This window comes from Globicephala melas, chromosome 15, assembly GCF_963455315.2.
Source record: "Globicephala melas chromosome 15, mGloMel1.2, whole genome shotgun sequence".
NCBI classification, from domain to species: domain Eukaryota; kingdom Metazoa; phylum Chordata; class Mammalia; order Artiodactyla; family Delphinidae; genus Globicephala; species Globicephala melas.
The window spans coordinates 70,953,109-70,977,091 of NC_083328.1; the positions used below are offsets into that span (position 1 = coordinate 70,953,109).

At 54.0% G+C, this 23,983-nt stretch overlaps 2 protein-coding genes across 20 annotated transcripts in view; one reads left to right on the forward strand and one right to left on the reverse strand.

The window, feature by feature from the left end:
• Positions 1-2,783, forward strand: part of PKIG (cAMP-dependent protein kinase inhibitor gamma) — a 110,715-nt gene extending 107,932 nt beyond the window's left edge. Inside the window, exons 5-6 of the transcript XR_009558937.1 lie at positions 16-819; positions 2,652-2,783. The gene's annotated coding sequence lies outside the window, so the exon portion shown is untranslated. The remainder of the gene's footprint in view (positions 1-15; positions 820-2,651) is intronic.
• Positions 500-23,983, reverse strand: part of ADA (adenosine deaminase) — a 108,438-nt gene continuing 84,954 nt past the window's right edge. For 12 of the 19 annotated variants that reach the window (XR_009558930.1, XR_009558936.2, XR_009558933.1 and 9 more), the window contains 10 exons: positions 16,821-16,882; positions 9,984-10,106; positions 7,006-7,149; positions 6,246-6,361; positions 4,983-5,110; positions 4,037-4,291; positions 3,715-3,779; positions 2,003-2,132; positions 1,273-1,710; positions 500-795 (listed from right to left, as the gene is read on the reverse strand). Coding sequence is in view for 3 of the 19 variants with exons in the window: in XM_030843520.2 (XP_030699380.1) it covers positions 782-795; positions 1,273-1,375; positions 2,003-2,132; positions 3,715-3,779; positions 4,037-4,291; positions 4,983-5,110; positions 6,246-6,361; positions 7,006-7,149; positions 9,984-10,106; positions 16,821-16,882 (1,140 nt within the window). In the remaining 16 variants the exon portion in view is untranslated. Of the gene's footprint in view, positions 796-1,272; positions 1,711-2,002; positions 2,133-3,714; positions 3,780-4,036; positions 4,292-4,982; positions 5,111-6,245; positions 6,362-7,005; positions 7,150-9,983; positions 10,107-16,820; positions 16,883-22,036; positions 22,264-23,983 lie in introns of all 19 variants that reach the window. The other 7 variants (XR_009558923.1, XR_009558927.1, XM_030843522.2 and 4 more) reach the window with 7 other exon arrangements.

The following is a 23,983-nucleotide window of genomic DNA, read 5'->3' on the forward strand; positions in this document are numbered from 1 at the left end:
TTCTCCTTTAAACAGCAAAAGCAGGGGCTGGGCCTTGTTCCCCCAAGGCCATGATTAGCTGGGACCCATTGCTGCCCCGGGCTTCCACGGAATGAAGTACCTGAGAAGATGCCGGGGTACCGCAGAGGCCAGCACCACACCTCAGGCCAGTATCTGAAGAATCATCTTCCATCTTACCCTCTCTCACCCCAATTCACAGCTTTGGGAACCCAAAAGGAAGGTTTCCCCACTTAGGACCTAGAGTAGGAGGGGGTTAAGAGTTCAGGGAGCATTTAAGCAGATAAGCCTTCAAGAGAAGCCTGGTTTCTTCTGGACGGAGAGTAGGCTTTGGGCCCCGCTTTGCCCCCCCCCCTCCCATTCACAGAGCCCACCAGGCTCTCGGGACCCTGCTGCTGGGCAGGCTGCCTGCGTCGGGGGGCCCCAGGGGCTCCTTCTGTTCTCCACAAACCCAAGTTGGCCTGCTCCGACCGCAGCGCCACACACCACGTGCTGCACAACCCCAGCTGTTGTTTTCTTTATTAAGCACCAGATTTTCAGCACAGGTTACCAGAGGAGGGAGGGATTCAGATTCAACCAGCCACAGGCCCTGATCCTGGCCCGGGCACACAATCAGAGGAGAGACACGGCCAGGCGGAGGTATATGTGTGTACGGAAACAGGCATGTGGGCTTCACGAGCGTCAGTAGCTGACTCTGGAAATCATAGTCTCCCTGGAAGGAGTAAAGGGAGCTGTGAGGACTCCATCCACAGGGTGAGGACTCTGAGAGGTGGCCACGATGTCTTCAGGGACACTGCCCTGCTTGCCAAGAGAAGCAGAAAGGTGAGGCAACTTGTAGTACCCAGGACATTTAAAAAAAAAAAAAAAATCACAGAACATCAGAGCCAGAGAGGAACCCCTTTCTACAGATGGGGAGACTGAGGCTTAGAGCAAGGAAAGGCTCTGTCAAGGCCACACAGGAAGGAAGGAAGCAGAACCTAGCTGCACCCTGGGCTCAACTCCCTGCCCTTGGCTTTGGGCAGCCCTGGAGATGCCCCAAGTTGCCAAGACCTTGGGAGTGGGCTTGAGAAAGGCTCCTCCTCAGACCAGCCTCACAGCATTATGCAGGAAGTGAGCCTGTGCAGTGAGGGAGGACCACCAGCCAGGAAGTCATCACGCATCCCTGGTGCTGCCCAGGAGAGGAAGGGAGGGCATCTTGCTAGAAGTCCCTGGAAAGACAGGTGGGAGCCAGGACCTGGGCAGGGCCCCAGCCCAGCAGCTCCATCAGAAACATACCTGCAGAGGCCAAAGGTGGCATCCCGTAGGCTTTATAGAGCAGATCAAGAAGCTCCCTCTTCTCATCTTCTGGGAGGAAACTGGACTTTGCCGCATTGATGTTCTGGAAGGGCCAGCACGGCAGACAGTGTGAAACCAGAGAGCATAGGAGGGAGTCCTTAGCAATCTAGTGACAGTCCATTAAACATGGGCAATTCATTAAGCTCAGAGTGGCGAGGCCTTGTCCAAGGTCACGCGGCAGCACCCGCCAGAGCAGAGACTGTGAGGTTCTGGGTTCTTAACGTGGCAGGACGTGATACACAGATGTGGCAGGGAGGTTGGAGAAACCTTTGAGAGACGGGGTGGGATGTGTGGCGCCAGAGAGACAGTCCTGCAGGGACAGACTTGGGATGTCAGAACCACGGAAATCAAGGGCTCATCCTGGGGTCTCTGAGTGGCCTGAAAAGTGTGTGCAAAATGTAGAGCTGAGCACGCCTTTCTGGGGAGACGGTTGACGGCTTTCGGAGTCTTTCAAGGCACTTGACCGAAGCAGAGGCTAGAAAACCCAGTCCTAGGTCAGGATCTCAGCCGAAGATGTCTTCTCCGTGGAAGGCATCGAACTCCAGGTCTGCCTTGGCCTGGCCTGTTGCAGCAGACTCACCCCTCATTCTCCAGGGCTTCCGGGCCCTGGACAGGACCTGCAGGCCTCACACACTCCCAGGGCCCAGAGTCAAGGCACACACCCACTCACCAGTCTCTTAAACTCCTCTTCAGTGAAGCCCATGTCCTGTTTGGTCATCTGGTAATCAGTGTCCAGGGTGGACTTGAAGATGAGTGGGTCATCCGTGTTGAGGGAGTAATTAGCCTGATCGTTTTTGAACCTGGACAATGCAGGGGGTGGGGGGGAGGGGGAGAAGCGCCTCCCATTACTGCTGTGTAAACAGTCTCTGCACGTGGACATCCACACTCCTTTGAACCGCGCGGCACCCTTAGACAGGCCTGGAGGTTCTCCTCGTTGTACAGAGGAAGACACAAGTTCAGGGAACTCGGGTGACTTGTCCAAGGCCACATTACTAGCAACTCAAGACTTAAAGCCATCCAGCCAGGCCAGAGCCAGGCAAAGGCAGGAGAGGGGCCGGCTTGGCGAGGCCAGAAAAGCAACAGCCCGCTCTAGCTACCCGCCTCTCTGGCCCTGCCCTCCACAGCCGCACTCTGCGAGTCGTCTGCCCCCTTCACCAACCGTCCTCAGCCCCCGTGGGATCTGACTCTTCAGATACGCCATGGGGCCTGTTCTTAGCATAATCCCTGACCACCATCTTATTAAATCCAATGGACTTTTCCTAGCTCTAACTTCACCCGACTTGTGGAGCAGAATTTTATACTGTTGACCTTTTCCCTAGATTTCTTGGACACCGCACTCGTGGCTTTCCTCCTGCCTGTACCTTCAACGTCACTGTCCTGGATTCTCTCCTAGGCCCTCTTTTTTTTTATTCAAACAGAAAATCACAAAAATTATAATCATCCTCATCAGTTCACTCAGTCCCATGTAATTTTGTTTACCTTGATCTTTTGTTAGCACTTTTATGAATTCATCAGTTTTCCATTAGAGTTCTGAAAATGCTTATTCATTCAGTTCAGCAGTACAGTCAGTTACCAGAATCCTAGGCCCTCGTGCTCCACCGTCTGCTGAGGCCATCACTTCTCCTTCAACCACCGTATCTCTAGGTGACTCTGAGTCTTTCTCCAGCCCACAGGCTGTATGCCCACATGCCTTGGGTGTCCTGTAGGTACTGCACACTCCACACTCCTAAAGCATCTCAGGCCCGCCTTGTACTCAGAGTGTGAGCGAGCCCAAGCTCCTCTCCTTCTCGTAAGCTTGGCGGACAGACCTCAGTGCTGGCCTGAATATGGTCACCCCGAGTTCTTAGTGAACTTCTGGGTCAGCTTTTCCCTCCTGAGGCCTCGCCCAGGGCTCAGTCCCAGGGCAACCTGAAGAAGGGCCAAAGCTTCTTAGTTAAGCCTATGGGGCAGCCTCGGGGTGGGGTGGGACGGGACAGGCTCTCCTGGGGAAAGCTTCAGGATGTGCTGGGGGAATGCCCAGAGGGGCCAGGAGCAGAGACCACGTGAGCAAGAGAGACTCATCTTCCTAATTCCTAGGAGGTGGAATCTGGAGTGTGGAAGTTTCCTTTGGGGTAGCAGGGCATTCTGCTATAGCTGGATGAGCTACGGGGCCCCCAGCTGTGCTATCCAAAGGCTGGGTGGCCTCATAATCAAGTTACACCACATCCAGACTTTGGCTTCCTCACTTGTAAGACGGGGACAATAGCGCCCGCTTCCCAAGCATTTGAAGAGCTTTCACACCCAGGAGACCCCGCAGGAACCAGCGCCCAGTCGCTGCATCCCCTTCCCACCCTTGGCTTTCCTAGTACAAAACTGAACGGAGCCCAGGGGACCTGGCCTCACCGAACGACTGCATGCTCCGTGCCTGGCTTCCAGGTGCCGGTGAGGTAGCTGGACCAGGGGCAGACCTGGAAGAGCAGGCGGGTGGCTGGCATGAAGCCCCCAGGGTTGCGCTGACCCCCGTCCCCAGGCCAGCTGGCGCCACCTCCTCCGGCGCCGTTCTTGCCCCGGTCACAGCGGCTCCCTCGCAGCAGAGTCCCAGGAGCCGTCAGTCCTGCCTTCCTCCCCCCACCCAGCAGCTCCAAGGCCCGCGGCCCACGCTCCCCGCGGCTGCTGGACCCTCCGCGCGCTCCACCGCTCCCTTGACCTCCCCCCCTCCCCTCACCTCGAAGTGCATGTTTTCCTGCCGCAGCCTGTTGTAGAGGGCCGGGTCCTCCAGAGTGTGGTAGCCGTGCCCCAGCCTCTCGGTCTTGAGCACGTCCACGGCCTGTTGACAAGCAGCGTGGAGCCCAGCACGGGCTGCGGGGCGAGCGGGGAGAAGGGCCCCACCGCCTGCCCAGCCACTCACCTCTCTCACCACCTCGGCCGAGCCCACCTCCCCGGCGTGGACCGTGCGGTGGACGCCGCTCTTCACGGCCTCCTGTAAGGGCGAGGGCTTGGTCAGGGGCGGCCTGGGGCTCGGCCCCGCAGGCCCTGCCTTCACTACACTCGGGCTGAGTCAGCCTGGCTGGCTCCCAGACAGGGAGGTCGGGTGGGTTCCGTTTTTGTAATCATTTAAGTGGTAGTCCTCCTTTATTAGACAGTTATTATGAGTCAGACACTGGAGGAAATGGTTTAGACACCTTACGTCATATTCACAACTGCTCTAATACCTATCTTACAGGGAGCGGGGAGGGACTGAAACTCAGGAGAATTAGGTATCACGACCAGGGTCAGACCGCTAGGAAGGGATTCCAGAGCCCCTACTCTCCACCCCATGCTTCACCCCTTCCACGGGAAGCACAGCATGAGGCTTCGAGACGTCTGCTCCAACCCAGTCATCCCAGCAGATGAAACAGGCCCAGAGAATAGAGAGTCTCGCCCAAGGTCACACAGCGAATCATTAGGCCGAAAGGCTCCAACCCAGGACCCTCCAGCACCAAGTGGGGTTTTTTCTTTCATACCAGATTCCCAACTTCTAGAGCTCCTAGAACCAGTCACACACACTTGGGAGCCCAGGAGGCCTCGTGATCCCCCGTCGGTGTGCCTTCCTGCTACTGGTATAGAGACCAGCTCCCCACGGGGTTCCCCCAGAGCCAGCCTCTCCTCTGCCTCCGTCCCCCAGGACCCACCGCGTAGGCCTGCACGTGTTCAGGGAAGAGGGTGCTGCCTTGGATGGTCTCATCTCCGGCCAGGTCGATGGCCACCACGGTCTGCTGCCGGTACTTCTTACACAGCTCCACCACCTCGGGGGACCAGCCTGTGGGCGAGATGCCCGCCGGGCCTCTGGCAGCAGCACGGAGGAGAGAGACCCTCCCCGCCCTCCCACCCAAGGCCAGCACAAGGCCCAGTGTCCCATCTTCAAGGTCTGACCCCGCGGCCTTCGGGGCCTCAGCATCCTCTCCTCGCAGAGAGCCTCGTGCTGTGGCTCACGGTCACAGCGAGGCTTTGCCGAGGCTGCACGTGTGAGACAGCGAGGTCAGGGCCTGGGCTCGGTAAACGACAAATAGCAATTCTCTCTCAATCCCCACACCCACCCTCAACTTAGCAGATGAGATGGAGGTCCGCACAGTTTAACATTTAAACCTAAAACAGCTCCCACTAGTGTTACTAAACACATTGCTGACGTTGGTCATTGTAAAGTGTTTTAAAAAGAATGACCAACCCCAGGCTTTGGAACCAGGTGGCCCTGGGTTCTGCTCCGGGCTTTGTGCCTTCCTGATTGAGCCTCTCTCCACCTCAGTGTCCTCATCTGTCAAATGGGGATAAACGATGGTGGTCCTGTCTCCTAGACCCGTGAGGATTAGAGAAAATACCCCAAGCCACTCTGCACAGGGAGGCCCTGCAGGTTGACACTAGCCCCTCGCCGTGGGCTCACTACTCCTTAGAGCAGAGAATGGGGTAACTACGATCACCTCCTGTGACAAGGCACGTCTGAGATCCAGAGAGGTGATGTGACCTGGAGAGAGTCACACAGCGGGGCTCTGCCTTGGAAGGACAAGCCCTGGAGATGTGACCAGTGTTGGTCACGGGGAGACCCCTCAGGCCCTGGCGCTGAGACCTAGTCCCAGGTTCCACAGCCCTGACAGGAGGGGGCCTGGCCCACAGGGTCTCAAGGGAGGACTGCAGCCTGACAGGAACCAGGCTTAGGCTTTTCTCTGTCGTTCAGCCTCCCTTGATTTTAAGCTTCCTGCAGGTCATGTGGCTCCCAGGCTCAGCCTCCCTGGGGAGAAAATTCTGTTGCAGGTAGTTCCGAGCTTGCCCAGGAGGAAGACCCGAGGTCCAACTGATGGGCTCAAGAGAGACCATGGGGACTGGTATGGCCCCTGTGCCCGGCCAGGAGGTTGTGGTGGCATCAGATGGGCAGCCAGGGACGGGGCCAAGGTCACACTCACTGGGCTGGTGGCGCATGCAGCACAGGATGGACCGCACCTTCACCCCGAAGTCTCGCTCTCCGTCTTGCAGGCCCTGGTCCACTAGACACACCACCTCATCCGGGGTGAGGTCCCCTCTGTGTGCAGAGAAGAGTAGGGGTGGGCCTGAGGCAAAGACAGACCTAAAGGACAGCCCTGGGACTGGGACAGAGGAGGGAGGGGAGGCGGGGGAGTAAAGAGGGGAAGGAAAGGAGGAGAGAAAGAGGAGGAAGAGGGATCTTCCAGGAGAAGCCCTCAGCCCCACTAACCCACTGCCTCTGAGGAAAGGACGAGGGAGATAGCCCCAAGCCCTAGCGCACCCCCTTCCAGCTTCCTTGGAACTGCCTGGACGCTTCCAGACCTGCGAAGACTGTCCCAGTTCGGGGGGTTGTCAGACACAGCCCTCCTCCCACCCAAGATGGAGAGCACTGCTAAGCTAAGCTCACCTGTTGTGATTCCCACTTGTCCACAAGTATCAGAGTCATGGCTAGAAGGGAGCAAGGTGGTTGAGTGGTACCGCTTAGACATCCCTGGGGTCCAGGCAGAGGGGCAGGAGTGGGCCAAACTCACTTTGGTTGCAGGGTTAGGATAGACCCCTAAGAGTCACTGGATAAACTGTGGGCCAGTTCAGGGAGCTAGACCGAAGTCTTGCTTGGGCCACGGCCTCCCAGGCTGCCCCTCGCGGTCTTGGGTCAGGCCACCCTGCCACAGCACCAGCACAGCCCTCCAGACGGTCACTCACTCAGCCTGGTTCCAGGGGATCGGCTCCACTTTGGAGTTGGCCAGCAGGTGCGGGCTGTAGCGCACCTCCACGTACACCACGCCCTCCTTGGCCTTCATCTCCACAAACTCGTAGGCAGTCCTTTTGATGGCCTCCCGGCAGCCCCTGGGAAGGGAAGAGAGTGGCTGGGGACAAACTGCCCCAAGGCCCTTGGGAGCTCCAGGAATAACAAAGCTGTCCCCTGCCCATAGCAGATCAAACCCATGTGTGGCCCCCCAATCTCTCATCACCCAGCCCAAAGCTCCGGGCATCTGCTGGAGAAAATCCTAGAAGCACAGCACGTCCTGTCAGCTCTGCTTCCAAACTCGATGCCAGTTCTCGCCCCCTCCGCCCTGGTTCTAACCACCTCACCTCTCTAACTGGCCTCCTGGTCTCCAGCTTGCCCCTGTAGAGCAGCTAGCTCAATCTTTTAAAAATGGAAATCAAAGAGGGAATTCCCTGGCAGTCCAGTGGTTAGGACTTCACGCTCTCACTGCTCAGGGCCCGGGTTCAATCCCTGGTCGGGGCACTAAAATCCCACAAGCTGTGCAGCGTGGGCAAAAAAAAAAAGGAAATCAACATCACTCCTCCACTGTGAACCCTAATGGCCTCCCACCTCGTAGAGTAAGTCTCAACCCCACCTCCCAACCCCCCACAAGGCCTGCGTAATCTGGGCCCTTGCCAGCCTCCCGCTCCTTCCATGACTCTTCCAGGGTCTTCTTTCTGTCCAGCGAACAACCAAGCTTGTTCCCACGTCAGGGCCTTCGTGTTTACAGCACCCCAGCCTGCAGGCTCTTCACCCAGATCACCCTATGCTCCCTCCTCCCTCCATTCAGAGCCCGCCTCCAGCCTCACCTCCTCGGGGAAGCCTTCCCTGACCACCTTATTTTATTTTAATTTTTTTAATTTATTTTTTATTTATTTATTTATTTTTTGCGGTACGCGGGCCTCTCACTGTTGTGGCCTCTCCCGTTGCAGAGCACAGGCTCCGGACACACAGGGGCTCAGCGGCCATGGTCACGGGCCCAGCCGCTCCACGGCATGTGGGATCTTCCCGGACCGGGCACAAACCCGTGTCCCCTGCATCAGCAGGCAGACTCTCAACCACTGCGCCACCAGGGAAGCCCTGACCACCTCATTTTAAAACATCTCCTCACCCTTTTTCACCTCTTCCCCTGGGCTTCAGTTCTCTCCATGGCCCTTATCACCACTCGACATCACAGATCACGTGGTTTCTTTATTAGCTGGCTTTCACCTCCCCAACTAGAACGTAGTCTCCATGAGACAAGGACCCCTCCCTCTGTCTCGTCGGCTACGATCCCTCAGCCAGGGACAGAGCCTAGGACATTGCAGCCACTGAAATATTTGTTGAGTGGTAAGTGTAGGCCAGCAGGGAGGAGAAACAGGAGAAAAGGACACACGCAGGCAACAAAAAGCCGAAATAGACAAGGGGGACTGCACCAAACTAAAGAGCTTCTACACAGCAAAGGAAACCATCAACAGAGTGACAGGCAACCTACCAATGGGAGAAAATATTTGCAAACCACACATCCAATAAGGGGCTAACACCCAAAATGTGGAAGGAACTCCTATGATTCAGTAGCAAAACAAACAACAAAAACTGATAAAAAGTAGGCAAAGGACCTGAATAGACATTTCTCAAAAGACATACAAATGGCCAACAGGCCCATGAAATGGTGCCTGACATCACTAGTCACCAACGAAATGCAAATCAAAAGTGGCTTAAGCCTTCAGAAGCTGGTCCTCTTCTGTCTTGTGGCCCAGAGACAGGAGCCACCTGGGCAGCGGCGTGGGAGACGCTCCTCGTCCGGGGGAGAGGCAGCATGTATGCCAGACCATCTGCTGACCCAGCCCAAGGATGGGGGCAGTCGATGCCTTCCAGGCAGAGCCCAGAAGCTTCCAGAAAGCAGCCAGCAGCCTCGGCATACATCTTCCTTCCCCAGGACTCCTCATTCCTGTCCTGCCACTTACCCAGCCAAAGGCCTCCACCAGCCTCACACACCTTCCTCACTCGTCCTCCAACAACCCATCCTCCAGACCGTTCCTCAGGTCCAGCCCTCTGGACAATATCACAGCCTTTCTCTCCCAAGGCCCAGTCCACACTTTCCTCCTCCAAGCAGCCTTCCCTGACTCCCCAGCCCCCTCTACATCTTCCCCCTCCTGAGCTCTGGCAGCACTGACCGCCAAGGCCTCATTCTCGCCTGCCTTGGGAAACTCTGCCTCGTGCCAGGAGGCTCAAGGTGACATCAGGACAAGAATCTGGGCTTCACCCCTTGCCAGCTGTGCGGTCCTGGGCAAGTTCCTTCACTTTCCTGAGCCTTCATTTCCTCCTCTGCAAATGAGGAGTGTGTCTAGCTCACAGGACTGTGGACAGCTACAAAGAGAATAGTTCTGTGAACTGTACACACATTATATTCTTCTATATCTAAGATATTCTGCTATCAAAAAATGGAAGGAATGAAAAGTAACATAAAAACAGCAGTGCCTGGCTGTCGATACAGGTAGCAATTGTCCTCCTAGTAAGAGGAGGCTTGCTGAGGACAGTGCTGTGTCCATTCCAAACCCCAGCCCTAGGAGGTAGAGAGGGTCATAAGCCCCATTGTCTAGATAAGGGAACTGAGGCCCAGAGAGGGCAAATTTGCCCAGCGTCCAAGTTATTTCTTGAAAGAATCTGATACTAGGATCTATGTTCTTAACCCCCACATTCTGTCACTTTTCTATAGAAGTTGAAGGAGGTTCAGCCCATCATACCCATTTTCCAGAAGGGAAAACCGAGGCCCAAATGCATGGAGAGATTCGCAGGAGTGCACACAATGGTGAGAGGCAGAGCAGGGTTATACAGCGCCTTCTCCCACCCCACAGGCTGAGGTGTGCAGGCAGCCCGATGTGGGCACAGGGACCGACGCTGCCCAGGGTTCACGGCGGGTGGGAAGACTTACGCGATGGCGGGCATGTAGTAGGCGAACTTGGCCAGGAAGCCCGGGAGGCTGAGCGGCTTGTCCATGCCGATGATGTCCTGCAGCTCCTCTGGTGTGTCGGCAGGGAGGGTGATGCCTCGCTTCCTGGGGACAAAACAATGAGGGTGATGGACAACCCTGGGCAGGACCTTACCAACTCCTTGTGGGGGGTGGGGGTGGGGGCATCTGACCCCTCTTATTGGACAGATGGGAAAACTGAGGCCCAGGGCATATAGAACCAGGACCTGAATCCTTCTAGGATCTTCTGTCCCCAAGGCCATGACCAGCCAGCAAATCTCAAGGGGGACAACTGGGGTTAAAGTCCATTTAAAGTGCACATGAACACACACACGCCCCCTGGTGCCTGGGGACAGGGAAGGTGCCAGGGCAAGCGCTTGGTAGAGCTGGCTGGTCGCGTGCCAGGTCAGGGGTTATCAGGGCAAGAACTGTAGCACACAGTGCCTGGGACAGGAGCAGGCGCCAGACTTCCCCCCCCCCCCCCACCCTCCCTCTGGCCGGCACACCAGGGAGGCTGGCCTGGCCCACTGTGCTGGGAGAGGGAAGCCAGCCCAGCCATCCACCCTGCCAGCACTCTCCCCTCCCTGACCACAGCCTCCCACACACGGCTGGGCCACGGCAACCACTCGGTAAGGGCTGGCGGAGAACGGCCCTTCTGGTCTGGGGCCTCCTCCTCTCCACTGGCATCTCCACCTCCCCCCAGCCAGGACCAGCAGGGTGCAAGGCTGGGCTGCCTTCCCCGCTTCTCATGCTCCAGCCTCCTCTACTCCTCCTGGCTCTGTCCCAACTCATGGGTCACCCCTGGCCTCAGTTTTCCCACCTTTAAGATAAAAGGGACAGGCCGAGGACACCTGTCAAGAAATGCTTCTACCATGAGGGACAAAAGACCAAAGGCACTCTACAGAAACAGAGAAATGCAGAGAACAGAAAACTTAAAAACCCAAAATGAATAGCCTCAAAGAGAGGAGACGATGTTACATCCTTGAAACAAGAGCATCCCTTTTTAAAAACAGGACATTCAGAAAGTAAGAAAGAGCTCTTGAAGATTTGGAAGAATATGGCCACGCCCATCAGGCTGTAATAAAAGGAATGGAAAATAAAGTTGAGAAAATCCTCCAGCAGGTAGAACAAAAGACAAGATAAAAAATAGGAGCAAATGGGGGCTTCCCTGGTGGCGCAGTGGTTGAGAGTTCACCTGCCGATGCAGGAGACACGGGTTCGTGCCCCAGTCTGGGAAGATCCCACGTGCCGCGGAGTGGCTGGGTCCGTGAGCCATGGCCGCTGAGCCTGCGCGTCCGGAGCCTGTGCTCCGCAAGGGGAGAGGCCACAACAGTGAGAGGCCCGCGTACAGCAAAAAAAAAAAAAAAAAAAAAGAGCAAATGATTAAGAAAATTATGTGATTAAACCAGGAGGTTCAGCCTCCAGTTATCCACAAAGCAAGAACAGAAGATAGAAGGGAGGACATTGCCAAAGAAATGGAAATTCAACCCAAGTGTTGAAGTCCTTTAATAGCTTGTTATTAATATATTTCCCTACATAAATACCTGTTTCCTAAACCTCCTAAATATGCCTTCTTCCCCTTCTGCATGACCCCAGAACCTATGAGTGACCAGTGGGTATCACCACAGGGTCACCCTGTTGCCCAGTTTGCCAGTCAGACTCCCATCCCTGCGAGACGTCCCCGGGGAAGATGAAGCCCCGGGTGCAGTCCTAGCACCGAGGTCAGGGGCTCAGCGCCCTTGGGCCTTCCCCTGCTGGTCAGTCTGCCCCAAGGTCACCCTCATGAGGCCATCCCTAGTCACCGTAGCCTCTGCAGAGCCCGTACCAGTTGTTAGATACTATATTTTGCATATCTTTCTGGGAGCTGGTGGGTGGAAGGCAGAGGAGGTGTGGCTAAGGCTCCGACCCCCATATTCCCAAGCACAACGGCCACATTTGCCCCAGGTCCCCTGGACTGATCCAGAGATCCAGAGCTTTCAGTCCTCTCCCTCTGCACATCAGCATCCGAGGGCCCACGATGTGCTGGGCACTGGATGGATAGCCGTGACCAAGGCAGACCCGTGTGTCTGATCGTCCCCTTTCCCCTCCCCTCAAACCCCTCCCCCTCCCAGGCTCCACATTTCCTAATACAGCTCCTCCATCCATCCAGCTGCCTGAACCAGAGACAGGGGGCTCCCCCAGACTCCATCTCCCTTACCCATCAATAGCCGGTCCCCAAGTCCTAATAATTTCTTCTTAAATATTTCTCCAACTAGTCTCTTCTCCAGCCTCTCTCCTCAACAGTCACCCAAGAGAGATCTTTTTACCCCACAGATAGAGTGGCCCGGGAAGGCCTTTCGGAGGGGGTGACATTTAAGCAGAAGATTTAGACTGTCCTTTTCCCCTGAGGGAGCAGGCGGAGAGATCCAGGCAGGCGGGGTCGGAGCCCTGCCGAGAGCCCCAGGCAGAAGCAGCGAGGGAATTCCAGGGCAGGGAGGCTACAGTTCAGAGCAGGGTCAGTGGTAGATGAGTCCACTGCCAAATGGGGGCTTCGCAGGAGCTGGGACCTTATCCTGAAAGCACCGGAAGCCACTGAAGGATTCTAAGCAAGGGAGTGACATGAAAAGATGTACTTTTTAAAGAGCTCCTCCTGGCTGTGGTGTGGGGAACAGACAGAGGGAAACAGGGCAGAAACCAGAGCTGCCACAGCGGTCCGCTAGGAGACGATCCAGCACCTCACAGGGGACCGGGCCTCCGGAAGCTACTCAGACTGAGCTGTAAAGATCCTGTCTGGGACCCAAGGTTGAGGCAGGAAGGAGTTGTTCCTAGGTCCCCTGCAACCCACAGCCACTAACCGCAGCCAAGGCTCCCTCCACCCAGGGCCAAGCTCAGCTCTTAGATGGCCCTGCTTCCCCATAGCCATGGCCATGCCCCGGGTGCTGCTCAGTCCTCTGCCCTCCACGCTGGGTGACACACTGAGAGCCCAGTGTGGAGTTCAAAGTCCATCCTCCTCCTGTAGGTACGAGATCACCATGGGCAGGAGCTGTCCCCTTGAGGACCTCCATATCCTTGTCAGTAAAACACAGATGATATTTTGTTTTCAAGGTACAGGGAGGAACGAATGAGACTATTTGTGTGTCCAAGGAAAGATGGCAGACTCTGAAGCCCAGTGGCCTGGGTTTAAATCCCAGCTCTTATTTAAAGGCTGTGTGGGACTCCCCTAGTGGCGCAATGGTTGAGAATCCGCCTGCTGATGCAGGGGACACGGGTTTGACACCTGGTCTGGGAAGATCCCACATGCCGCGGAGCAACTAAGCCCGTGCGCCACAACTACTGAGCCTGCGCTCTAGAGCCCACATGCCACAACTACTGAGCCCACGTGCCACAACTACTGAGCCCACATGCCTACAGCCCATGCTCCACAACAAGAGAAGCCACCGAAATGAGAAGCCCATGCACCACAACAAAGAGTTGCCCCAGCTCGACACAACTAGAGAAAGCCTGTGCACAGCAACGAAGACTCAAGGCAGCCAAAAATAAATAAAATTTTAAATTTTTTAAAAAAATAAAGGCTGTGTGACCTTGAGCAAATTACCCAAACTCTCTGTTTACAAGATCTGGCATGTTTGAGAAGAGAGGTTAACACAGGCTTTGTAAGACTTCAAGGAACGTGTGTAGGCTTTGGCTTTGACCCTGAGCACGGCAGGAGGGTTTGAGAAAGGAAGTGATCTGATCACTCTATGTTTTGAGATGACTGTTCTGACTACAGTACTGTGGGGACAGTAGATGGGGGAGGCCAGGGTGGACACCTGGAGACTGGTCAGGAGGCCACTGCAATAGTCCAATGGCTCAGACCAGGATGGTGACAGGGAGGAGACAGTGGCCAGATTCAGAATGTGCTTTGGAGAAGAGCTGGCAGGGTCAGGAAGGAGATTGAGAAAGAAGTTAAGCCCCCGGAGAGAAGATGGAATAAGAAGAAACAGGTGAGGGAATTCCCTGGTGGTCCAGTGGTTAGGACTCTGTGCTCTCACTGCCGAGGGCTGGGGTTCAATCCCTGGTCAGGGAACTAGGGTCCCACAAGCTGTGTGGTGCAGCCAGAAAAAAAAAAGAAAGAAAATGAAACAGGTGAGGGCTTCCCTGGTGGCGCAGTGGTTAAGAAACCGCCTGCCAATGCAGGGGACATGGGTTCGAGCCCTGGTCCGGGAAGATCCCACATGCCGCGGAGCAACTAAGCCTGTGCACCACAACTACTGAGCCTGCGTTCTAGAGCCTGCGAGACACAACTAATGAGCCCACGTGCCACTACTGAAGCCCACACGCCTAGAGCCCGTGCTCGGCAACGAGAAGCCACCGCAACGAGAAGCCCGCGCACCGCAACGAAAAGTAGCCCCCGCTCACTGCAACTAGAGAAAGCCCGCATGCAGCAATGAAGACCCAACACAGCCCAAAATAAATGAATAGATAAATAAATAAATTTAAAAAAAGAAACAGGTGAGAACACAGTCAACTGAGGCCCAAGTCACAGGGGCAGAAAAGAGGCTACTGGATTTGGCCAGGGTGAGGGAGGGGCCACGGGCCAGATGCTGCCCTCCTTCCCCCTCTCAGCCCAGCTCACTCACAGCTGGGAGTCCTCCAGCGTGTTCTGTCCATATCCCAGTCTGACCAACTCCCCGGTCCCCCTGCCTGCTGACCTCAAGATCAAACCCGCACCCACCTCTCTAGGGCCCATGCAGGTGCCTAGACAGTTCCCAAGACGCCAAATGGTTGTGGGAAACAGAAAATCCGACCAGTTGCCCCACAAGGGCTTTTCCTTTTCCTCCTCCCTCTACCCCGCCCTGGACACTCTCACCTTCTTGCTCCGCTAATGAGCGCTATGTGACCCTTTAATGAGCACCTGCGATTAGACCCCATCCTGGTGCCCGGTTAACCCACCCTAATGGCCTCATTAAGGTCCCCGAATCAATAACTGGCACTTGACATGGGCAAAGGACAGGCAGAGATAATCCAAGGGGCTTAACCCCAGTGAGTCAGAGCCATAGGCTCCAATTAATAATATTATCGTTAAGTGACATTTATGGAGCATGTAGCCTGCTCGCCCTCAGCTAAGTGTTTTTTGTGCAATACTTTACCTAAACCTCCAGCTGGCAGGGGCAATGGTCAGGGGTATGGACCCGGAGTCACACCTGTGTTTACGAGATAACTTACTTCCCCTATCCTGGCTCAGTTCCCTCGTCGGTAAGACAGGGTCAATAATATACCTATCTCACAAGTTGTCACCAGATTCCAGTAAGTCAATCCAGGTACAACATTTAAAGCAGTGCTTGCCATGCAGTAAAGGCTAATATACTTACATGATAAGTTAAATAAAAATTAAATCAACAACAGCTTCCTAGGGCAGAAAAAAGTGCAACAAGAAGGAGAAGCGTGTTCTTGCCAGAACCCTCTCAGGGAATTGGAAGAGACACTTTTTTTTTTTGGCGGTACGCGGGGCTCTCACTGTTGTGGCCTCTCCCGTTGCGGAGCACAGGCTCCGGACGCGCAGGCTCAGTGGCCATGGCTCACTGGCATGTGGGATCTTCCCGGACCGGGGCACGAACCCGTATCCCCTGCCTCAGCAGGCGGACTCTCAACCACTGCGCCACCAGGGAAGCCCGCAAGAGACACTTTTAAGTGTCGGGGCAAACGCCCAAGGATCATCAGTTCTCTCCTAAGGAGTGGGTGTCTGGATAAGTGAGGGGGTTCTGGCTTATGAAACAGAGGGTTCAAATTTGGATCCAGAGCTGAACTGCTCAAAGCAGTGAGGAGAGGCAGAGACCTCCCAGCTCCAAACAAAATGAGCATAGAACAAACCCATGAGGAACAGGAGAGGTAGGGGGCGGGAGGGACCCCATCTCCCAGGTCAGCTCTGGAGAAGGTCCTGTTCTTACTTTCAACCTACAGAGGCTGAGGCCACAGCAAGGAAACAGTGTGTCCAGATTTGAATCCAGATCCACTGGCCCTTGAAGTCCTTGCTTTTAAGTGCTAGACCCCAGAGAGGGGATAACATGAGCCCTTGAAATGTGGGGAGGGAGGGCGGACCTCCCTCACTGGGGATGCTGGGGGCCCTTCGGCCCAGCAGCATCCACGAGAGCAGAGGCAAGAGGTACGTTCTCCTTTGGAAGATGCAGAGACTTGGGCCCAGAGAGGGGGCACCACTTCTCCGCGGCTCCCAACAGGTTACCATCGTGAGTAGGAAAATCTTGGAGGGTCAGATGGCCCAGGGTCAACTCTTGACTCTATTTGTTCTGTGGCCTTGGGCAACTGCCTTCACTTCTCTGAGCCTGCTCTCTTCTCAGTGACATGGGGATGGCAATGCTCTCGTCCTCCAAGTGTGGAGGGATTAAATTCGCTGACTCAGGAGAAGGCTCAGCCCAGCCCAGCCCTGGGAGATGCTCAGCAAATGGTAGCAGCGTCCTATGCGGGTGCATCGCCTGCCACAGGCTCTCGGCTGAGTCAAAGAAACAGTGACTGGTTCAGCCCTGGGAACTGCATGCGTGCGTGCGTGTGCGCGTGCGTGTGTGTCTTCTGGTGTCTCTCTGTGTCCGTGTCTATAAAGTGGGATAAGCTTCCCCTGGCTCACCTGGCAGCAGGAAGATAAAAGTCAGAGGCACAGAAGGCAGAAGCCTTGGGCTGTGGGTCTCTGTGCCCCACAGACCACCTTTTTCTAGGCTGGGGGCTGGCTTGATTCCACAGGGATACAGGAAGAAGCAGCAACCCTGGAATTCTCCAGAGGCGTCTGGGTCAAAGTTCCTAGGGAAGAAGGCCTCTTATCTCTGGACTTACCTGCCATAATATAAGATGGTTTCAGGCTTGATGGCTCCATCCAGATGGACGTGCAGTTCTACCTGCAAGGGCGCAGAGGAAAAGGAGAGAAAAACAGACACCCATGAATGCCTGAAGGACCTTACAGAGGGTCATTGTTAACACTAACTGTGATGACCGTTAGTCACCACATACACTTCACTAAACTGTTCACACGCATTATCCTGTTTCATCCTTGTCTGTGGGGTGGGTTTAATTATCATCTCTGCCTCTTTCACAGTGGAGAACACTGAGGTTCAGAGAGGTTAAGTAACTTGTCCAAGACCACACAGCTCTAAGTGATGGAAACAGGAACCCAACCCAGTGCCTTTGTTCTTAACCACAGCTGCTAAGTGGCCGAACCGGAATTCTAACCCAAGCCCAATTCTGAAGCTGGTGCTCTTTAACACGAGGCCAGCCATGGGCCCGGAGGAGCGACAGAGCCTCAGCCACCATGCAGGCAGATCCCACTCTCGGCCAACTCACCAAACAAGATCCAGCTCTAACAAAAAGGATTGGCCACAGACCTTCTGGACTAGTGAATACCTACAACATATTTCAAAAATCAGTCTCCATTTTCAAAAGCATGTGTTACTGAAAATGAAACATAGCTTATCAGGAATCAATATTTGACAATAAGATCCTTCTAGGACTCCAGAAAGGGCACCAGATACTTGGCCATCTTGGTGATCCTCTCCTACATGCTCAGCCCCATGGACAATACTCCATACACAAGGCCAAGAGTTTAAGGACAAGGACTTTGGGGAGAGCTCATCAGGCTGGATGCCCAGCTCTGCCTCTTCTCTGGCTGTGTGATCTTAGACAAGACACTTGATCTCTCTGGGCCTCAGTTTCCTCAACTGAAAACAGCTGCAAAGATTGCCTCCCTGTCCAAGAAGAGTTTAAGGATTTTTTTATTTTTTTTTATTTTTGCGGTACGTGGGCCTCTCACTGCTGGGGCCTCTCCCGTTGTGGAGCACAGGCTCCGGACGTGCAGGCTCGGCGACCATGGCTCACGGGCCCAGCCGCTCCGCAGCACGTGGGATCCTCCCGGACCGGGGCACGAACCCGTGTCCCCTGCATCGGCAGGCGGACTCTCAACCACTGCGCCACCAGGGAAGCCTGAGTTTAAGGATTTAAAAAGACAGTGTATAATGATGAAAAATCTGAAAGAGAAATTAAGGAAACACTCCCATTTACCATTGCAACAAAAAGAATAAAATACCTAGGAATAGACCTACCTAAGGAGGCAAAAGACCTGCATGCAGAAAACTATAAGACACTGATGAAAGAAATTAAAGATGATACAAACAGATGGAGAGATATACCATGTTCTTGGATTGGAAGAATCAACATTGTGAAAATGACTGTACTACCCAGAGCAATCTACAGATTCAATGCCATCCCTATCAAACTACCAATGGCATTTTTCACAGAACTAGAACAAAAAATTTCACAATTTGTATGGAAACACAAAAGACCCCGAATAGCCAAAGCAATCTTGAGAAAGAAAAACGGAGCTGGAGGAATCAGGCTCCCTGACTTCAGACTATACTACAAAGCTACAGTAATCAAGACAGTATGGTACTGGCACAAAAACAGAAATATAGATCAATGGAACAGGATAGAAAGCCCAGAGATAAACCCATGCACATATGGTCACCTTATCTTTGATAAAGGAAGCAGGAATGCACAGTGGAGAAAGTACAGCCTCTTCAATAAGTGGTGCTGGGAAAACTGGGCAGGTACGTGTAAAAGTATGAGATTAGATCACTCCTTAACACCATACACAAAAATAAGCTCAAAATCGATTAAAGACCTAAATGTAAGGCCAGAAACTATCAAACTCTTAGAGGAAAACATAGGCAGGACACTCTATGACATAAATCACAGCAAGATCCTTTTTGACCCACCTCCTAGAGTAATGGAAATAAAAACAAAAATAAACAAATGGGACCTAATGAATCTTAAAATCCTTTGCACAGCAAAGGAAACCATAAACAAGATGAAAAGACAACCCTCAGAATGGGAGAAAATATTTGCAAATGAAGCAACTGACAAAGGATTAATCTCCAAAATATACAAACAGCTCATGCAGCTCAATATCAAGAAAATAAACAACCCAATCCAAAAATGGGCAGAAGGCCTAAACAGACATTTCTCCAAAGAAGATATACGGACTGCCAACAGACACATGAAAGAATGCTCAACATCATTAATCATTAGAGAAATGCAAATCAAAACTACAATGAGTTATCACCTCACACCAGTCAGAATGGCCATCATCAAAAAATCTAGAAACAATAAATGCTGGAGAGGGTGTGAAGAAAATGAAACCCTCTTGCACTGTTGGTAGGAATGTAAACTGATACAGCCACTATGGAGAACAGTATGGAGGTTCCTTAAAAAACTAAAAATAGAATTACCATACGACCCAGCAATCTCACTACTGGGCATATACCCTGAGAAAACCATAATTCAAAGAGTCATGTACCAGTGTTCACTGCAGCTCTATTTACAATAGCCAGGACATGGAAGCAACCTAAGTGTCCATCAACAGATGAATGGGTAAAGAAGGTGTGGCACATATATACAATGGAATATTACTCAGCCATAAAAAGAAACAAAACTGAGTTATTTGTAGTGAGGTGGATGGACCTAGAGTCTGTCATACAGAGTGAAGTAAGTCAGAAAAACAAATACCATATGCTAACACATATATATGGAATCTAAAAAAAAAAGGTTCTGAAGAACCTAGGGGCAGGACAGGAATAAAGACGCTGATGTAGAGAATGGACTTGAGGACACGGGGAGGGGGAAGGGTAAGCTGGGACAAAGTGAGACAGTGGCATGGACATATATACACTACCAAATGTAAAACAGATAGCTAGTGGGAAGCAGCCGCATAGCACAGGGAGGTCAGCTCGGTGCTTTGCGACCACCTAGAGGGGTGGGATAAGGAGGGTGGGAGGAAGACGCAAGAGGGAGGGGATATGGGGATATATGTATGTATATAGCCGATTCACTTTGTTATACAGCAGAAACTAACACAACGTTGTAAAGCAATTATACTCCAATAAAGATGTTAAAAAAGAAAAAGACAGGGAGTCAGCCCACAGGAAGACAGCCCCTGCCTCTCAGCCAGCGCGCTTTCCGCAGGCTGTTAAGAGAAGCACAGCAGGTGCTGGGAAACTGGGAAAGCAGCTGTCATCTCCCCGTTCCAGGTCGTGGAAGAAACTCTTCCCCAGCCAGGCAGAGAGCCAGAAAAATTTTAATAAACATCTCTATCAGGGTGGGGCCTTCTCTGGAACTTGCGAGCCTGGACAGGAAAGTGGCTGCCTTGGCTGGAGAGAGAGTAGCCAGGGAGCCACTGGCCCCAGGGCATCCTGGAGGCACCCACGGGAGCTGCCTCCTGTGGGGGAAATCCGGCCTGGGGCCCATGGGAGGCCAGCAGAGAGGGGCCGCCAAGCCTCCCTATCAGGAGGACGTCCAAGTAATCACATCTCTCCGCAAGTCACTCAGCAGCAAAGGACCAGCTCTGTCACAGACCCTGCCTCCAGGGAGCTGCTGGATTCCCTGATGAAAGTGCCAAAAGTTTATCGGGTTCTCAGAAAGTGCTTCCAGTGCAGGGAACTGCCAACCAGCTGTTTGACCTTGGACAGGTGACTCCACCTTTCTGAGCCTCTGTTTTCTTATCTTTAACCTTCACAGGGCCATGGCGAGGATCCAGCCAGAGAGATGGGGTAGTGCTGTGGTTAGAGCTGCAATCCCAGCTCCTCCACTCACTTCCTGGGTGACCTGGAGAAAGTTACTTCGCTTTCAGTGTCTCGGTGCTCTCATCTGTCGGGGGGGGGGGGGGGGGGGGGGGGAAGATGACATGCCTTCCCCCCAGGGCTTCCTGAGACTTAACCACGTGACTGCACATAGCGTGCTTAGATCAGGACTCAGCAGGTAGCAACAGCATTTAGCATAATAAGCATAACTAAGAATCCCTCATTCACCAAACAGTTGAGGCCCTGCTGGGTGCACTGGGGATGGAGAGATAAACTAAAGTGACAGAGTCCTGCTCCCGTGAGGCTTACAGTCCAGCAAGGGAGAGAGACATTAAGTAAATGTCACGTTGGTAAACGTAAAATCACAAGCCAAGACAACTCCTGGGAGGGACAGACACAGACCTACCAAAGAGGTAACAAACAAAAGAACTCGCCCAGCTAGAGGGCCAGCGATGGTTTCCCAGAGAAAGCAGCGCTTAAGCTAATAGCTGAAGGACGAAGAGGAGCCAAGTAGGCAAAGGCAGGGGTGAGCAGGAAGGCTGGAAGAGCATCTAGGCAGAGGGAACAGCATGTGCGAAGGCCATGCAGTGGGAGAGGAGGTGGTGGACGAGAGGAACTGAAATGGGTTCAGAGAGGTGAGCGGTTGTGGAGCTGGAGAGGCTGCAGGGGCACAGGGAGGATTGGGTTCCAACCTGAGAGCAACAGAGAAGCCATGACAGGGTTTGAAGCTGAAAAGGACAAAGCATAGAAAGACCAGTTAGAAGTGGTCTTGTGAAGCTTATGAGCGATGATGGTGCCCCGGACCAGGGTGGCAAGGCAGATACGGCAAAGCAGGCGGACAGGAAGCCATGTCAAGGATGATGCTTCAGGTTGGGCCTGGGTGGGTAGCGATTCCCACGCTCTGAGACAGAGAGCCCAGGAAGAGGACCAGGTGCTGAGGGGGAGAGGACGGGTAGGGCACAGGGACAGAAGTACGGTTAGTGTGATCTCACTTATGTGAAGTCGGGACACCCCTGCGACCTCCAACTGCGCGTGGACGGACCCAGTGGCTGTGCAGGTCTGGAGCTCTCAGAGGTCCAGGCTGGAAATAGGAGTGGGAATATAGATGACTGAGGCTGTGATTATGAATGAGCTCACCCTGAAGGGAACGTCGAGGAAAGAGCATGGGACAAAGGCCGGACGAGCACCAGCACCCAGTGGCTTAGAGAAGAGGGTGAGCCTGGAGAAGAGCTGCCAGAGAGACGGAAGGGAAGCCAGGAGTGTGTGGTGCACAGAAAGGCAAAAGGCGATCAGACTTCAAGAGGGAGGAGTCACCCCCTCACCAGGGTCCGTGCAGAGGGCTGAACGGAAGTCCCGCAAAAGATGTCCACATCCTAACCCCCAGAACATATACTTCCACAGAGGGCAAAAGATGGGGTTACAAACCTTGAGAGGAGGAGTTTTTCCTGGATTTATCTGGATGGGCCCTACACCCAGTCCTCTTTCTCCTTATAAGGGAGGCAGAGAGTTTTGAGAGACACACGCAAGAGGAAGCAGCCCTGGGACCACAGCAGCAGATGAGAGCAACGCGGCCACAAGCCAACGGACACCTGAGGCCACCAGAAGCTGGAAGAGGCAACAAATCGTTCCTGAGAAGCTGGGGGGAAGGGTCCCTGTGAGAAGAAAATAGAGGAGGAATCAGCCAGGGGGAAGGAACAGGAAGGTGAGGGAACAGGCAGAGGGACATGCAGGCACTAAGTGTCGGAATCAGGTGGTGAGAGATGAGGCCAGAGAGAAAGTTAGGGGGGTGGAGGGCAGGGAGATCTCACAGTAAAGGGCGATCCCCTGAAGGGTTTTGCACAGGGGAGTCACCTTTTAAAAGCTTTCTCTGGTTGCTGTGTGGAAAGCAGGCTGAAGAGAAGACAGAACAGAGGACAGAGAGCTGACACAGTGGTCCAGGTGGGAGATGAGCCACCACTGGGAAGACTTGCTGCGGCACCAGACGCAAGTGCTCAGGGAGCCTGAGCTGAGCAGTGAGAGGGAAGGAGGCCTCAGAAAGCCCCTGGGCTGCGGGAGACTAGACTGCCCGGCGGGAGGGAAAGCAGGGCCTGCCACTTGCCCACCGTGCCCTACAGGTCCCAGCCCTCCTCAGGGCCTCCTGGGAAGCTGCCCAGACACGTTTCAGGGGAGGAACAGAGGCCAGGAGCTGCCTCCACAGGCGGTCCAAGCTCAGGCAGGCCTCCCACTGAACTTTCTGGAAAACTGAGACTACCCATGGAGAAATCTGTCAGCTCAGAGGTGGATGGGGACCCTGCTCCGCTGGACCCATGCAGAGAAAAGAAGTAGCAGCAGTGGCCTCCAACTTACTGAATATCTCTTACGTTCTACATGCATCATCTTATTTCATTCTTACAACCAGTGAGGTGGGGACTTCACTCCCATTTTACACATGAGGAAACTGAGGCTCAGAAAAGTATCCAAGGACACAGAGGCAGTGGTGGAGTTAGGATTTGTACCCAGGTTTGAACCTTGAGCTCCTGCTCTTCTTGCTCGGCAGGCCTAGCCTCAGAGGTAAATAATCCAGCAATGTTTACTGGTTTCAGACCCTTTATTTCATTTGGTCTCCACCCCTGGGCAAGGGACACACCAGCTCCATGTTGCAGATGGGGAATTGACTTGCCAAGCTGAGCTCAGAGGAATTCCGTGACCTGCCCAGGGTTACCCAGGCCGACAGTGGCAGAGCTGGGTTAGAAGCCAAGTCCCTCCACCTCTAACCCAAGTCCTGCGCGCTGCCACACGACCTCCCTGGCGCTTGCACCAGACCTACACCCGGCCTCCTGACCACTCAGGAGGAGAACTCAGCACCCTCCTCCCCTGCATTCGCTCTCCATGGGCCTGACTCACAGCGAATCACAGAACTGCAGGAAATCCTCCAGGTCTAAACAGGAAGCATCCCCACTCGCCACAAAATATTTCCTAAGCCCCCTTCGGGTGCCAGGCTCTGTGGGGACGTGGGGAAACATGCCGAGTCCTTGCTCTCGGGAGACGCTAGGCAGGCCGGTAAGGCCCAGGGAGGTGCATGTACTCGCCAAGGTCCCCCAAGGTGTCAGTGGCAGAGCCAGGACGGGGACCCAGGTCTTGGACTCCAGGACCAGACACTCCCACATCTGACTCCCGCTCACAACTGGAGGGGCTGTCTACCTTCAAGGCACACCTGAATCACACTGCTTCTCCCCAGACCCCCTGCAAACACACCCATTTTGTTTTCATCCCACTGACTTTCTCAGTTTCCTTACTTACCATGCCCCTGTCCCCAGCTCTTAGTTTCTTTAAAGCGGTGACTTCGTGCTGTCACGCTGTGCCCTCAGGGCCTAGGACAGTGCCCTGCCTAGC